Raw genomic sequence first — 14,905 nt, forward strand, 5'->3', positions numbered from 1 at the left:
TACCAACGTGCTCTGTGCTGCGATAACATTACAGCCGAGACTAATTACTGCCGTCACCTTTACCAATCAGCTGTTCTTCACAGGGATAAGCTGAAGCACCGACCCTCTCCACACAGAACAATGAGGAAGTCTGCGCGCATCCACCGCCGTGCGGCGGGGGGACACCGCCACACGACTTCGCTCCTATCGGCGACTGGGGCGCTGGAAACATAAACCAATCCGGACAAATGAATAAAATGGCCTAACCAAGCGCCCATGTGTAAAAGTAGCCGCGACACTCGGTTGTTTTTCGGAGGCAACCCCACAGATCCCCCCCCCCACCCCCCATGGTGCGCGCAGGTGACGGATTGGTTTGTCCCAGCGCTCCGCTCCTGCTCCTTCCTGGATTGAGGGAGACACTGGGAACTGGGCTTCGGAGGTGGAGGGACACCGGGGAAGACGGAGAGAGGAGGGGGGAAATATTGCGGATCCAGAGTTCACAAAAAGCGGAAAAACTAAGGCAGCGACGCCGTGTCCGGCTCGGTAATCCCGCGAGTTTGGGCGAAGACGAGCTGAAGTCGTTCAGCGGCGCACGAAGCCCAAGGTTTAGCAGAGGGACGGTTGCGGGGTCTGTGTAGGAAGACGGGTTAGCTCGCCAGATAGCTCCCGGAGGTGGGTGTTCAGGAGAGCCGAGCAGGAGCCCATCTGCATCTAGCGATTTGAATTGGGGATCTGGAGGAAAAGACGCCGGTTTTAAGGTGAAGTAACGGACACATAAGAGTTTCTGAGAAGCCCGAGCTTGTGTCTGCAGAGACGTACGGGCACGGCGAGGATTAAAAAAAAAACAGCGAAGCGAGTGAGAAAGCACCTCTGTGGGAGTCGGTAATTAGGTGCTTCCGCTGGATAAGTTAAAGAAAATTACTGTAATTCTGAACGGGGATGCTGCTGATCTTACACAGCCGAGCGACCCCGCGTCATTATTAAAGCAGATCATAAAGTTTCCGTACTGACACCGAGCGCCGTGGGGTTTTTTTGTAATCCGAGGAAAGGGCATTGTTTTATTGTTAGGCGAAGATAAAAGGAAGGGTTGTTAAACAGCTCTGATAAAAAAAAAACGTGACAGCTTTGGTGCCGTTTTATAGATGGGCTTTCAGAAGAAGTCTAAATAGCAGGCTTTGCCTGGAGTTCCGCTTTGTGTTTAAAGGTAGTGCAACTGCTATCTGTTGTCTAAACAAGATTGCAGATTGTCGTCTGTTCACAGTGCCAGGTTGGGCGATACCGTGTGCGCCGCGGAGTGCTGTGTTTCACGTTTTCTTAGGATTTATTAATTAACCCTTGTGAAGTATTTATTTATTTACTTACTTACTTCACCTGCGACGGCAAGTGCCCGCAAAAAACATTCACGTCGCGTTTGTGTCGTCTCTGTTGCCCTAGTCGACACTCCCCGGGGGGTTTAGGGGCTCCGCACCGTGCACCTCGGACCCAGTGCCCAGCCGTACAGTGGAGTGATTTCGTTTAAATGCCTCAGCTTTAAAAGTGTGCTTGCAAATGGCTTGCAGTCTGAAGGACGAGCTTCTGTGCTCCATCTGCCTGAGTATTTACCAAGACCCCGTCAGCTTCGGGTGCGAGCACTACTTCTGCAGGAAGTGCATCACGGAGCATTGGAGCAGACAGGAGCCCCACGGAGCCCGGGACTGTCCGGAGTGCCGCCGCACCTTCGCCGACCCGCTCCTGTCCCCCAGCCTCAAGCTCTCCAACATCGTGGAGAGGTACTCCGCCTTCCCGCTCGACGCCATCCTCAATGCCCAGAGAAACTCGTACCCCTGCAACGACCACGAGAAGGTCAAGCTCTTCTGCCTCAGTGACAAGACGCTGGTCTGCTTCTTCTGCGACGAGCCGGCTGTCCACGAGCAGCACCAGGTCACCACCATCGACGAGGCGTTCGAAGAAATCCAGGTACGTGCCCTCTTCTGCTGTCACCTGCGATGTCAAACTCGCCCATGGGCGCGAAACAAGACCTGATAGCTTCACTGAGGTGACTGTTGAGGTCAGGGGTTTGTTTTACGTTTTGAAAGCCTGCCCTTTTAGAACGTGGTATGCTTTTTAAAACGACTGTTTCTGGTTTTCTATAACTGTTGAGAACCCCCTGTTACAAGAGGAGCTGAGTTGTTCTCAAAGCGTTCTGTCAGGAGACACCAAAAGAGAGATGAAAAGGTTGGTGTATATGTCCCTCATTCACAAATTTGTTCTCCCGGATTTGGCAGACCTTGATAGCCGCACAGCTGCGCGAGACCTAGTTTGGGGTTTCCCAGCTGTGCTGTCATGTGGCAAAGTTGTATTACATCTCTCACAGCCCCACAAGTGCCTCAGCCAAGTGCTGATTAGGAGGGCAAGGGAAGGAACGCCATCTCCACTTGTGCTTGTCAGCAGCGTTCTCCCTTGTGTGAGGGGCCAGCGACTCTGGGCTGCGGTGCAGTGTTGCTGGCTGTGGTTTAGGCTGAGGTGTGCAGGGTTTTTGGGGCGACAAGGGAAAATACCATCTAGAGAAGACAAGGCAGTCCACTGTGTGCCACAAAGGTGACGGACTCAGTTCCTCAGAGCACTGCTGGTCCTCCTCGTTTTCAGTACCAGCTGGAGACCTGCTGATTTTAATTATTGGCTAAGCAGCACAGTGTTTGAAAGCAGACAGTTGAAAGACGGGCTTTATTGAGTGTAGATCACCTATGAAACATTTTTGTGACTTTTCTGTCGTGAAGTTATTTTTCCAGTTAATCAAACACGTCATTTAAGGAAGAGAGTGTTTACCTGGGACAGCAGCCAGGAGATCCTAGAACTCTAGTAGAACTAGTATCTGTCGCACCTAGTGAATCAGATTCCTTTTTCAGACGTCAGTATTTCTCAAGAGGTGTAAGAAAGATTAAAAATAGCAGCCACTGGGCCAGTGTAGGTTGGTAACAGCTAATTTATCCAAGAATCTCTTTCCTTTTCTTGAAGGAAGCCAGGGTATCAGTTCCAAAAACACGGCTGGGCATCTTGTTCCACGCTCCCGCCACCTATTGTGTAAAGGATTTGCCTTCTGTTCTCGGTTATAAATGCACCTCTGATTCCAGCTTTTGGGTTCCAGTTGGCCAAAACTGTACACGGTATTCTTCACGGGGGTCTTACCATGCACTGCACAACTTCAAATATGACATTCCATGATATCAATGCCATTTTCATACTGATCCGTGAGCTGAAAGAGAAGTGCCTCTCCCTGTCTCTGCCCCGGGGATCAGGGCAGCAGGTGGATTGCAGAGAGAGTGAACTGCCCAGTTGGCACAGCTCTCCAGTTGTGGTGAGGTCTGCTTCTCTGGAACCTTAGATTCTGTGCTTTGTGCCTTTAGCTCATCGTTTCCCCCTCCCCATATTTGAAATTACTTTTTGTTTGGAAATTTACGAAATGTACTCATTTTGTAAATCTGCTCCATTTATACCAGCTTCAGCTCTTGCAACCTCTAAACTAGAGACGGGGGCAAATGAGAGGAGAACGCCTCTGCTCAGACATGCCCACGATCTCAACCCGTCGCGATCTGAAATGCACAGCCAATGCCACAGTGCCCCAACGGGAACAGCAGTCTTTAGTGGAACAGAGATTCTGGGGGCTACTGTTATATAGCAAGCTGGCAATATCCTACCCATCTCCAGTCCTAACGCTGGAGGCTCTTGCCTGCACAACTCTGGGAAATTGTGACAACAGCCCAGCCCAGGCTAGAGCTGCTGTCCTCTGCATGACAGGGCTTTATGAAGGAGAGCCACCCCAAGACTTCATAGGTCTGTTTTGCTCACAGATGTGAGAAAGTTAAAACTGAATTCATATCAGTTGAATTTGGGGGGCGGTCCGGTGGCTCTGTGGCTAAGGATCTGTGCCTGTGGCTGGAAGGTTGCCAGTTCGTATCCCGCGGCCGGCAGAGGAATCCTACTCCGGTGGGCCCCTGAGCAAGGCCCTTAACCCCAACTGCTCCAGGGGCGCCGTATAAATGGCTGACCCTGTGCTTTGACCCCAAGCTTCTCTCCCTGTCTGTGTGTCTCATGGAGAGCAAGTTGGGGTATGCGAAATCCCTAATGCAAGAAATTGTATATGGCCAATAAAGTGATCTCATCTCATATCAGGATTCATGTAAGTCGAGGCTGAAACTAAGTTTGCAGGATGCCAAGTGTTCATTTGCCACTTGTTGTGAAAAGGCCAGGAGCAAGCTCTCACTTGGATTTGCATGCATGTTAGGATCTGGGTAGGACAAAAAAAAGCGAGGCAGGTCCTAGAAACTGCTCGCTGAACAGCAGTCTGCGGTGATTGAACAGCTGTATGCAACTTGAAAGAGACCGCAAACTTTTTCCCAAAAACATCTATCTGAAAATAGCTTAAGGAAAACCATCCTTTGGTATCCCTATTAACAACTAAACACCTGTTTGTAGTATCTAGGTCAGAGGTGAAAAGAAGAAAAAAATGTTGAATTTCAGGTAAATTGTTTCTAAAGAAGTGTGTGTGGGTAATATGAAGTTTTGTACTTGGTTTCCTACTTAGAACTTAATCTTACAGCAGGTAACTGTGAATGAAAGGCTTTCAGATATGCTCTTCTATAATACTGCTGACAAGAAAGCCGCTTATATTTTTTGTTAAAGATCTCAGCTGGTCTAAGTGCCAGGGCTCATTGTGTTGGTGGAGATGCGTCCGATACTTCATCACCCAGTTCTTGCTCTGACTCAGGAGAAAAGGGAGATCAGGAGTGTCTCTCTGGGTCTCCAGGGTGTCTCTGTATTTCCAACGGTGGCACTTTGACAAGTGTTGTGTGTGCAGACCTCGGGTCACCCTGTCAGGGGTTCCTAATCTGCTCATGGGGACCCCCACCCTAACTGCTCTTTGTTCTATCTGACCATGCGATTAAATAGTTGAACCCTTGACACGCCTCATTATCGGTTTAATTTTAGTTCGGGAAGTTTCTTAATGTGGGAGCATGCCTTCTAACTGCTGTGTTTCATAAGTAACTTGAAATCTCCGACCTTTGAGTAGAAAACGAAAGCTTCCAAGGCTCCGACCAAGCAAATTGTTGGTCCATTTGAGGATTTGTGGCCGTGAAGAGTTCAGCTTCGACGATGACCAGCATGTCTGTGGGTCTCCAGGGCCAGGAGGGGGGAAACCTGTTGGGCTCTCCCCCAGGATTTTGTAAGTTTAAATTCCTGTGCCGAGACACTGTCCTTTGTTTGCTGCTGGTTTGATTCTGTGGCTTGTGTTTGAAGGCGTTCTAGTGACAGTGACACATCTCTGGGGCTCCGCTCTCCTGCGCTACTCTATTAGTGTGTCTGTCTGAGGACTGATTGACATTTCCGCTGTGCACTCTCGCGGATTTGTCTCCGAGAGGGATTTTGCCACGACACGCATGCGAGAGTTGCTTTTAGTAGAGACGTTGTGCATCAGAGCTGTTGGGTGTGAAAGGGAGGCGCTTTGTCTCTGCAGATCCAGTGCAGGAGATTATTGCTTTGACTTTTTTTTGTAGCTCCCCCTGCCGCCTGGCCGTCCTGCCCTCGCCTCGGAACGCCGGGATACTCGGCCATGCGCGCGCGCCCTTTTCCCGAATCGCTTGAAAAATGCCGTGCTTGAAAACTTCAAACTTCCCTTTCGCCGGCGGAGCTGGGTGTGAAGGTCTGGGCTTCTCGTTCTGATCGCTGTTCAGAGCGCGGGAGCCTCGGCGCCGTGCACGAGCACGTCTCTCGCTAAAATGCGAGGCCTAAAAGCACGCCAATTACCGTGCGTGCTGGAGCCTCTGTGATCTCGCCGTAGGCTTAATTAGTACAAGATGCTGCATTTGTGCCGAGCAGTTTGCATTTTATTTCATCGTGAGATCCTCACGGGCTCGACGCCGGCTTGCTCCTGACTTCCCAAACGCTGGATTTCTTCAGGCAGCCTCGAGTTCTACCTGGCTTGTCAATTCAGACCCGCGCCGGCTGGCGGGGTGTCTGAATAAGATGAGGGGCGCTCATCGTGGCGACGCAGGGTGTCCAGAGTGCTTGTGCTCAATTGGCAAGGCTCTCCAGCACGGAAGCCACTTTCTAAAGGAACCCCCCCCTGAGGAGACTGTGAATGCAGCAGTGTTTATCTTCAGAAAGCCCCTTTAGCAGAACGGAAAGCACACAGTATACTGTGTCTCCGGAGAGCACCAGCACATCATTATTCAGCAGTGGGTACAGATTCCTGACTGGAACTGGCAGGGAGGGAGTGGAATCTGACAACAGGAGTTTCATTAAGGATGTATTAACTTTCTTTCCTGGCCTCCAAAACTGGTCTCGCAAGTGAGATCCTTCCCTAAACGTCGCCAGCCTCTTTGGTTTGGTTTTTTGTTTGATTTCTGTCAAAGAATGGAAAAGGAGCTGTTACCCTGGGGGCAGTGGTGGCGATTTCTCTGCTTTCTTTCCAGTGTAGAATTCCTAATTGCTGAAGATGATTGGAAAAGGTTGACCAGATGCAAAATAAACTTGCCTGAGTTGACATTTAAATGTTAGATGCAGGGGTTTTGAAATGGTTTTTATTGGGAAGAGAAAAAGTTTTGTAAATCTGGAGATCATTGGCACAGATCACGCTTGCCGGGTATAACGTCATGCCTCACTGCTGTCTTTCTTACTATTCAAAGCTGGGCAAGGTAATGGGGGTTGGCTTGCATTTAAAGTCAAATAAATGTATTCAGATGAATGAATTGGGAGTTTCAAATTTGTTTCCAGTCAAACCTTCAAAGATCGATAAGAGCTTTCGTTTTGCCCCAAAACCTTTTCCAAATCAATCAATGACACTCTGTATCGGTCCCTTTTTTCATCTGGCAAGTGTAGAAACTGGCTGGTTCTTCTGTGCTTGTTTGTATTTGGTACCATCTCGCTGCAAATACACCTGCGGAGGCTGATTCAAGTACTTCATTCATGGCATAAATAATTGCTCCTCTTTTTTTTTTAATTAAAATTTGATAGGTCAAATTTCACAGTTTTTAAGATGCTCTCACTCGGGTTTGCCTTGGCACGATTAATACATTCCATCTGCTGTACAGAGAAGGATAAGATGCCTGATGCGAAGCAGTTTTTGATCTGTTTCTGATCTTACCTGCTGCTGGCTCTGCACATAAACCAACACCTTTTTGTTACTGCATTTTCACAAAGACATGCAGGCATAAAATAGTTTCAGTCTGTCTTTACCAGCGCAGTCCCTAAAGGAGCATGCAATGAGTAAAACTATGACATGGATCAAATATCTGCTTCCCTGATGTGTGAGCCTGTCAGTTTTGAATCACCAGTAAACCAAAGGGAGATGTGATAAGCTGCAGCAATTATAGAAACTCATGGTAAAGTGTTCTGGGAGAGAGCATTTTCTTGTTAACGGAAGTGCTTCACTCCATGAGACAAAATGATCTGGAAAGCGTTTTGTAAGTGAGACGCTAGACAGCGTGATGTGTGAACCTCCGTAATCACAAACATCTCCATTTCGGAGATGGTTTTGCTGAGCACGTTTGACGGCAGGCCTGCTCCTCCCTGAGGCTCAGAGAGCACGGGTAAAGCATTCCTCAAACTGCTGTGATCGATTTAAAGCCTTGTAGTTTGTGAGAGCCGCCATCTCTCACAAACATTATTGTTCTGTTTGATTTTGTAAAAAAAAAAAAAAGACACCAAAATGCCTGTGTAGCTCTTAAGAGTGCACAGAGGAGAATTATGGCTTGCGTTGGCCATGAGCAATAATGTCTCCTGACCTTTTTCAGTGCCTCCCGAGCCTTGTTTCAAACACTAATGTTCTCTCTGCATTTTGGGTCGTCACTAAGGCCCGAGGAGGCTTATACCCTTTATCTGGGAAATGTTCTGCTCTTAGTAACTCTTAACCTCGTCTGACATTAGCCTTCCTTTCCGCCCTTTCCTTGGAATTGAGCTGCAGGACCTGTTCAAGACGCAAATACTAAGTTCTCATGAAACTCCCCCGGAGCTGTTGGCAGCGCCGGAGCTTATCCTACTGCGCCTCCTGAGACACCAAGACTGAAAACACCGACCGTCTCTGTCGGGGTTTTTTCCCCTGTGCCATCTGAATTTTGTGGTTAGAAATTTGTTCGTCGGTGTTCTTTTCCCAAAAAAATGAAGCAAAAGGCTGCTTAGTTTTTTTACTTGTAACGTATCTTTGAACAGCTGGTGAATGCGGCTGTCTATAATAATTCTTCACACTTCTGGACAGTCCACTCAAGCGCTTTACAGGTAATGGAGACTCCCTTCCAACACCACCAGTGTGCAGCCCCACTTGGATGATGTGATGGCAGCCAGAGTGCACCAGTACACTCACCACACACCAGCTATCAGTGGGGAGTGAGAGCAGAGTGATGAAGCCAGTTCAGAGATGGGGATTATTAGGAGTCCATGACTGGTAAAGGCCGGAGGGAAGTTGTCCAGGACACCAGGTGTAACAACCCTACTTTTTTTCAAGATTGGTTTTCGGTTTTATAGGTCCCAATCAGTTGTGCTGTCTGTTTGTGCTCAGTAAATCCCCCCTCCTATATTCTTATTTCCAGACATTTCACTTTTTGGACATAGAATTACCAGTTATTTTTAATCATGTGCCCGCTCAATTTGGAGTCGTGATTGCTGCCTGTAGGTACCCATGCAGTCAAAGGGGGCGCTGTTTCACCCAGAAGCCAGTAAAACCCTGGTCCTCTTGTCCCAACCCTCCTACTGACAGCAGTGAGAGCCACTCCTGGAGTCCTCGTCTCAGTCCGCTCGCTACACAACCCGGGCTTGAACGCACATTAACTGGACCGTGGAGCTCATCAACATCGCCTTTGCATTTAATCCCCAATCAAACTGCTCAATGCAGCTTTGTCATTTAATCCTTTGTGGGCCATTAGTCTAAAGATTTCTGCTCTGGCTCTCCACTGCCGCCCGGTCCTGCAGGTGAGCCATGAAAAAATGTGCAGCAATGAGGACTCGATCTTGAACATGTTACTGGACTATTACAACGTGATCAGATCCATGCCTGTAGAAGACTGAACAACTTCTCACTCGAGTACGTCGACATTTTATAGACCGGTTCCACTCCTCCAGGGTCCTACTGTCTTCTCTGTGTTATTCTGTGCTCATTATTGTGTAATTGAGCTCATTGTCAAACCTGCTGTGTTGTGGTCCTGCAGGGGCACTGGCTTTGTGTCCTTTCGGTAACATGGTGTGATATTGTCTAAATTGTGATAGTTGTCAGTTTCCGTTTAATTGCGTCTTGGATGATGGGATTTGGCACCGTTGACCTCTTTCTTCTTCACAGAAGTGGAGTTTTAAAATTGGTTTTACAGACATGTTGTACTTTTCCCACCACAAAGTTTCCTCCCCCCCACAAGATCACAAGTGTGAATTGATGTTAAATGCTGAAGCCCACACGAAGCTTTTATTTTGTATGAGAGCACGCTTTATAAAATAAAGCAGGATTTGAGTGTCTGTGGTTATTACTGTTACACCTATAAGGGAGAACTGCTGAGAATTCCTGCTCCCTGAATGCAAATAGGGCTCTCTGAAGTGGATCCAGCAGGAAATGATTATAAGGAATGCTGCCTATAAAAAAAAAATAGAGACTGCCTAATCAATTGTGAGCGAACATTTTAATAGACATTGGCTTTCCTGCCCTAGTCTGTGAGACCTCTATCGAGTGTTTTACAAGCTTGGCTCTTAATTCTGTGACTGATTCAGCTGAAGTCAACTAGTTATTTACAACATTTCAATCTTCCATTTCATTGTGCTTCAGAAACTTTTGGGAGGTGTTCTAGCATTGTTACCTTAAAACCTCTTTTCACTTTGTAGTCTGAGCTTATCGGTTTTCAGAAGCTCAGAAAAGCTGGTCCTGCTCAGTACTGGGACGGGAGACCTCCTGTGTGTGTTACTGGTGGACCAATAACTTTTTTGCTGTGTTTGGTTATGAAAGATCGTATGAGGGCCAGCATTGGTGGCGCAAGGGGTAGTGTTGCTGTTTCGCATGTTCTGTGTCTGTGCCCTGCGATGGACTGGCATCTCACCCAGGGTGTACCCTGCCTTGTGCCTGTTGCTTGCCAGATTAAGGTTTAATTCTTCAGCAACCCTGAATTGGATAAAACAATTAGAAAATGGATGGATAGAAGACCCTGGTCTTCCTGAAGGTCCCTGTAAATCATAAATCTCAACCCCACCTGATCTGTGGTGTAGTGGGGGTCGCTGGTACAGAATGAAACACCACAGGGCTACACAGCATTGAATTTGAGGATGTAGAACCGAGAAGTTTGCTAATTAATGTTGCTTGAAAAAGTCACACTGTAGATTGTTAAAAAAATGTCATGAAATCTCATCTTGCTGTTACGAAGGTTTAAAGATGTTGCTTTTCATTTTGTTTGACTTATCTTGTAATAGTGCAAACAAGTTCAATCTGAGCCAAACCTGTTCTATACTAGTTTCATTCAAGGGGTAGCTGTGGACTCACTGGGAGAGTTTCTGGAGAGTAACCTCCATGTGAATCATTAAATATGGCAAATGAGGTCCTGATTATCGGAAAGAAGTAACTACATGAGGGTTAATTCAATTCAGTTTATTTTTATGTAGCGCCGTTCACAACAAGGTTGCCCCAAAGTGCTTAACAATGCAAGTGATCGTATATGTTAGGAATACAGAAAAGACTAGAAGACAATGGAGGAGAGGAACCAAAAACTCCTTAGTAAGGAGAAAAAACTCAAGGTCATCCGGCTGCCCAACCCCTTTGGGCATGCTAAGATTGTACAATTAAAAAAGAAGAGTTTATGGCAAATAAGTGTTTTATTTTGGGAAAATCTCCACCTATTCAACCGTGATGCTTGACGTCATTGGAAATGCTGGTTCTGGAGAACCTGCAGTCAGCAGTTTGCAACTGTTGCAGAAGGAGGTAAAGAACCAGATTGTGACAATAATCCTGAATCCTGCTGCTTCCCAGAGTCCAATATGCCAACACAAGACTTTGGCAATAACTTTTATGTATGCAGTCATGTAGTGTTTTTGTTTTTATTTTTATTTTTTTGCATTTAGTATGACTTTCCTTCTACCCAGGACATAACTTTGTGAATCCAGTGTTTGTGTAAATTGCATTGATAATAACCAATAGAAAATACAAATGCAATTAAGACAAATTAAAGAAACAGCAATACTGGGCTTGAGTCTAATAGAAACATCTTTGAACAAGTGTGCCAGTAGCACCTCCAGTAATTTAGAAGAATTGTGTTTGCAGATCAAAACTGTGCAAAATCCGCCAACAGAGAAAAGAATACAACAGGACAAAAACTGCAAGGTAATTTGGGGGGGGAAAACAGTGCAAAAATAGACCGGTGATTAATAAATATTACAACTAATAGTTTTACTGAGCTATCGAAGGGACAGTACAATTTCGGTTTACATTCAGCATGTTTCTAGCAAGACATGCTGCTGCAGAATAATTCCATTTGCTTTGCTTTACTCTGCAGTGAAGGCAATGGCATCAGTCTGTAATTTAAGCTCCAATCACCAGAAAACTGCAAAAAGCGTTTCATTTTTTTCCACTGCAAACACTTGCTACCTTATACTAGGGTACTATACTGTAGGCTTTGCATTGTCCTCACTCTTCCAGAGGTGAAAAGAGGTATTGGTACACAATCCAACTTTTTATCTTCCTTCAGATGTTTGCTTTACTTTAACTTTGAAAGCTAAATGCAAATAAATCCCAATGAGATTTAACAATAATTTACAGGGCAATTAAGCTGATAACTCTGGCTTCTTTTGAAGAAAAGACTGAATGAGGTCCTGACCAAACATCGACCTAGGTTCTTATAGATTATTTTTTCACTATGCATACAGTACTTTTTCCAAATCCATTTTTTTACTACTCTATAAAAAGACGACTCCTAAAGAGTTAGAAACTGTTCAATCAGTGATTCTCAAGTTCATTGGACAAATTAAGGGATTAAGAGACTGAGCCTAATTTCCTTCTGGGAAAAACTGCACATGCAGTGAATTTCACTGTACAGTGGGCAATTCTCCCACTATTTTTACAGAGGGAAAAGAAGAATCATATTAAAACTAAATTAAATATTGTATAGATTGTTGCTAGAGCTTGTCTGTTTTCTATCTCTCTATAAACTTCAGCCAACAGCTAAAAGGAACAGTGCATTCTTAATACAGGTCTGTTTTCCTTCACAAAATCTTGGCGGGTTGCAGGGAGAAAATACTTCCTTTCTTTGTCCAAAACGGGGTTTGCTTTGCAGGCAGGTAAAGAGACACACAATACAAAGTACATTTAAGTGAACATCAATCCATTAACAAATGAAAAACCATGCCCGCATAAGATTAAAAAAATAAGCCAGAAGCTTTAAATCCTCACAGTCCAAAATGGATAAAAAAGCTGGGTCATCAGCGAGTGAAAACAGCACCTTCGGCTTTTATTTCAGACACCCACACATTCCTCACTGGACACAGTGCATCTGCTTCGTGTCCTGCAGCAGAGTCAGCACTGATTGGAGGAGTAGTGTCCGCCCAGCCTGTCTCGGCCCTCACTCTTCTGTAGAAAGTTCAGGAAGCTCTTACTGAATCTACCCAGCCTGAACCAGTAGTGCTCAATTAAAAGTTCACCACTGGATGAAAACCAGGTCAGAGTCCGTTACTAATGCAGTCTAGCCTTGAATTAGCTATATCTGAGCAGCCTGTGTCCCCAGTTCTTACTTTTATTAGCTGAGCTAAGCTATTCATAGCCCTCCTCAGAACTTGGAGATGTTAGGCTTTGTAAGTTGCCGTTTTGTATTGAAAAGAACAATGTCCAGAGAGGCCATTTAAGCTATCGGGGGGGAAGAAATGATAGGAACACAGTGATAAATATCCCAGGGGAGGCTCAGTTCAGTAATGAATGAAAGGTGAGACGTAGCTGAGCAGATGATAAATGGTGAAACGCCATTGATCTGCTGTGTGGAAATCAGAAACGCAGTGAAACGGCATTCCAGATTTAGTCAAGATAAGAAGAAGCAGTAAAAACAATTGATTTTGGATTTCTTTTAATTGAATGTGTGAATATGTGAGCCAGAGTTAATTGTTTGCCATTTCTTGAGTATTGACAGGTGTTTTTTTTCCTGTTTTTCTCTATCTGTGAAGTGTGGTGTTTACTGCAAGCATTTTACAATCACCTTGGATGAAGGTGGGACAGCCACAGGAAGAAGTGGTAGTAGCAATAATGGTCTGTAAGAAGTGAGATTTTAGGCAACTTTCTGAATCGGACTGGGTGCACCCTTCCCTGTCTCCTTCTCTGAGTGAAGTCTCCACCACACCAGCGCAGTGCTCAGCTGGAGTTTCTTGCATTTATTACAACGCATCATCACCACGTCACTTCCAATAATAATAATTGCTTACACTTATATAGCACTTTTTCTGGACACTCCACTCAAAGCGCTTTAGAGGTCATGGGGATCCCCTCCACCACCACCAGTGTGCAGCCCCACCTGGATGATGCGATGGCAGCCATAGTGCACCAGAACACACCCCACACACCAGCTACCAGTGGGGAGGAGAGCAGAGTAATAATAAAGCCAAATCATAGATGGGGATTATTAGATTACAATAACCCACACTTCCTCCACAACAGCCTCAGCCCAGCCCCACAGCTTGCTTTCTTTTACTCAATCAATCAATCCTCATTCCAGTCAGGGTCATGCTGGCCTGGAGCCTGTCCCAGGAAGCACTGGGTACACTGGGGGTGACGTGCCTCTCTTTCTGAAAGCTCGGCAGAGCTCACGGGGGTCCTGCCTGTGTCAGAGAGTCCAGTTCACCAGCACTTCGGACCACACCTCAGGTCCACACGGAGCACTGGCAGGCAGAGTGATTAGATTCTCCGCTCCTCAAAGGCTAGACCCCGGCTCTCCATCTAGCCCACAGAATTAAAACCACCAGCATTTTTTTGTGTTTATTGCAAAGCGATCAATATTCAGACATCTGGATGGTTGTGAGGCCGTGTTTGTCCCAGTTGCAGCTCACTTGTTGAGGGAGAGCTCATCGCAGATCTGCAGGTGAAGCTGGTCATCAATACAGGAGAGGGCTTGCGAGTGCTGCTCTTTCACTGATGAGACTGTCACTGCCGCACTGCGCTCAGTGCTCCTCTGCGAAGAGAGTGACAGACAGCCTCCTCTCCTCATTGCTCAGTACAGCACTCTCGGGCGACGGCGTGGTGGTGCTTCATTTTTCACTCTCTGCATTTGTTTTCATTGTTTCTCTTCCCTCTGCGCATTTGTTATCCTGCAGAATCTGTAAACTGGGCTCGTCTCCACCTCTCAGGGTGTCATTACGGAGAGAGCAGAGAGCGCTGGTCTCTCTCTGTTCCGCCATCAGTCTTGTAGACTGCGCCCAAGAGGCTCATTTTTCCTTTAGTCTTTAGAAACTATCAGGCATGCTCGACATATCATATACATACCTGTATCTGGATTCACCATCAGTCCTTTGCTGCTGTGATTATGCGTTAGAGCATCTAGTTAAAGCTTGTTACTGCAAACGCGCAAATTGTGTGCCTTATTTGCTTTCTGAGTTATGCATTATGAACAACAAGGTTTTATTTTTAAACCCTTTAACTCATTTTGACCCATTTTCCTTCCTACGTACAATATTTCTTGTTACTTTTCTGTGGAAAAACTGCAGTAGCACTATCATTTTACAAAACCCATGCGACTGTGCAGAATCGCCAATGTCCTTCAGAGTTTAGCCTCGCTGTAATAAATGTGGGCAACATGGCAGAACAGTGGTTGCTGTCTGGGAGTGCTGGGGCCTTGGGTTCAGTTCTTGGGGTGCTGTCTGTGTTGAGTCTGCATGTAGGTTAATTGGCTTCTGGGAAGCTAGCCCTGGTGGGAGCGTCCGTGTGCCCTGTGATTGTAGTACTGTCCAGTGTTCCCCC

General features: G+C 46.2%; 1 protein-coding gene across 1 annotated transcript in view; it reads left to right on the forward strand.

The window, feature by feature from the left end:
• The first annotated feature begins 377 nt into the window (after positions 1 to 377).
• The window catches only part of trim62.1 (tripartite motif containing 62, tandem duplicate 1), an 87,317-nt gene continuing 72,789 nt past the window's right edge, over positions 378 to 14,905 (forward strand). The window contains exon 1 of the mRNA XM_088617616.1: positions 378 to 1,935. Within this exon, the coding sequence (XP_088473742.1) occupies positions 1,528 to 1,935 (408 nt within the window). The 5' untranslated portion in view covers positions 378 to 1,527. The remainder of the gene's footprint in view (positions 1,936 to 14,905) is intronic.

Source organism: Lepisosteus platostomus, chromosome 23, assembly GCF_059453375.1.
Source record: "Lepisosteus platostomus isolate fLepPlt1 chromosome 23, fLepPlt1.hap1, whole genome shotgun sequence".
Taxonomy (NCBI): domain Eukaryota; kingdom Metazoa; phylum Chordata; class Actinopteri; order Semionotiformes; family Lepisosteidae; genus Lepisosteus; species Lepisosteus platostomus.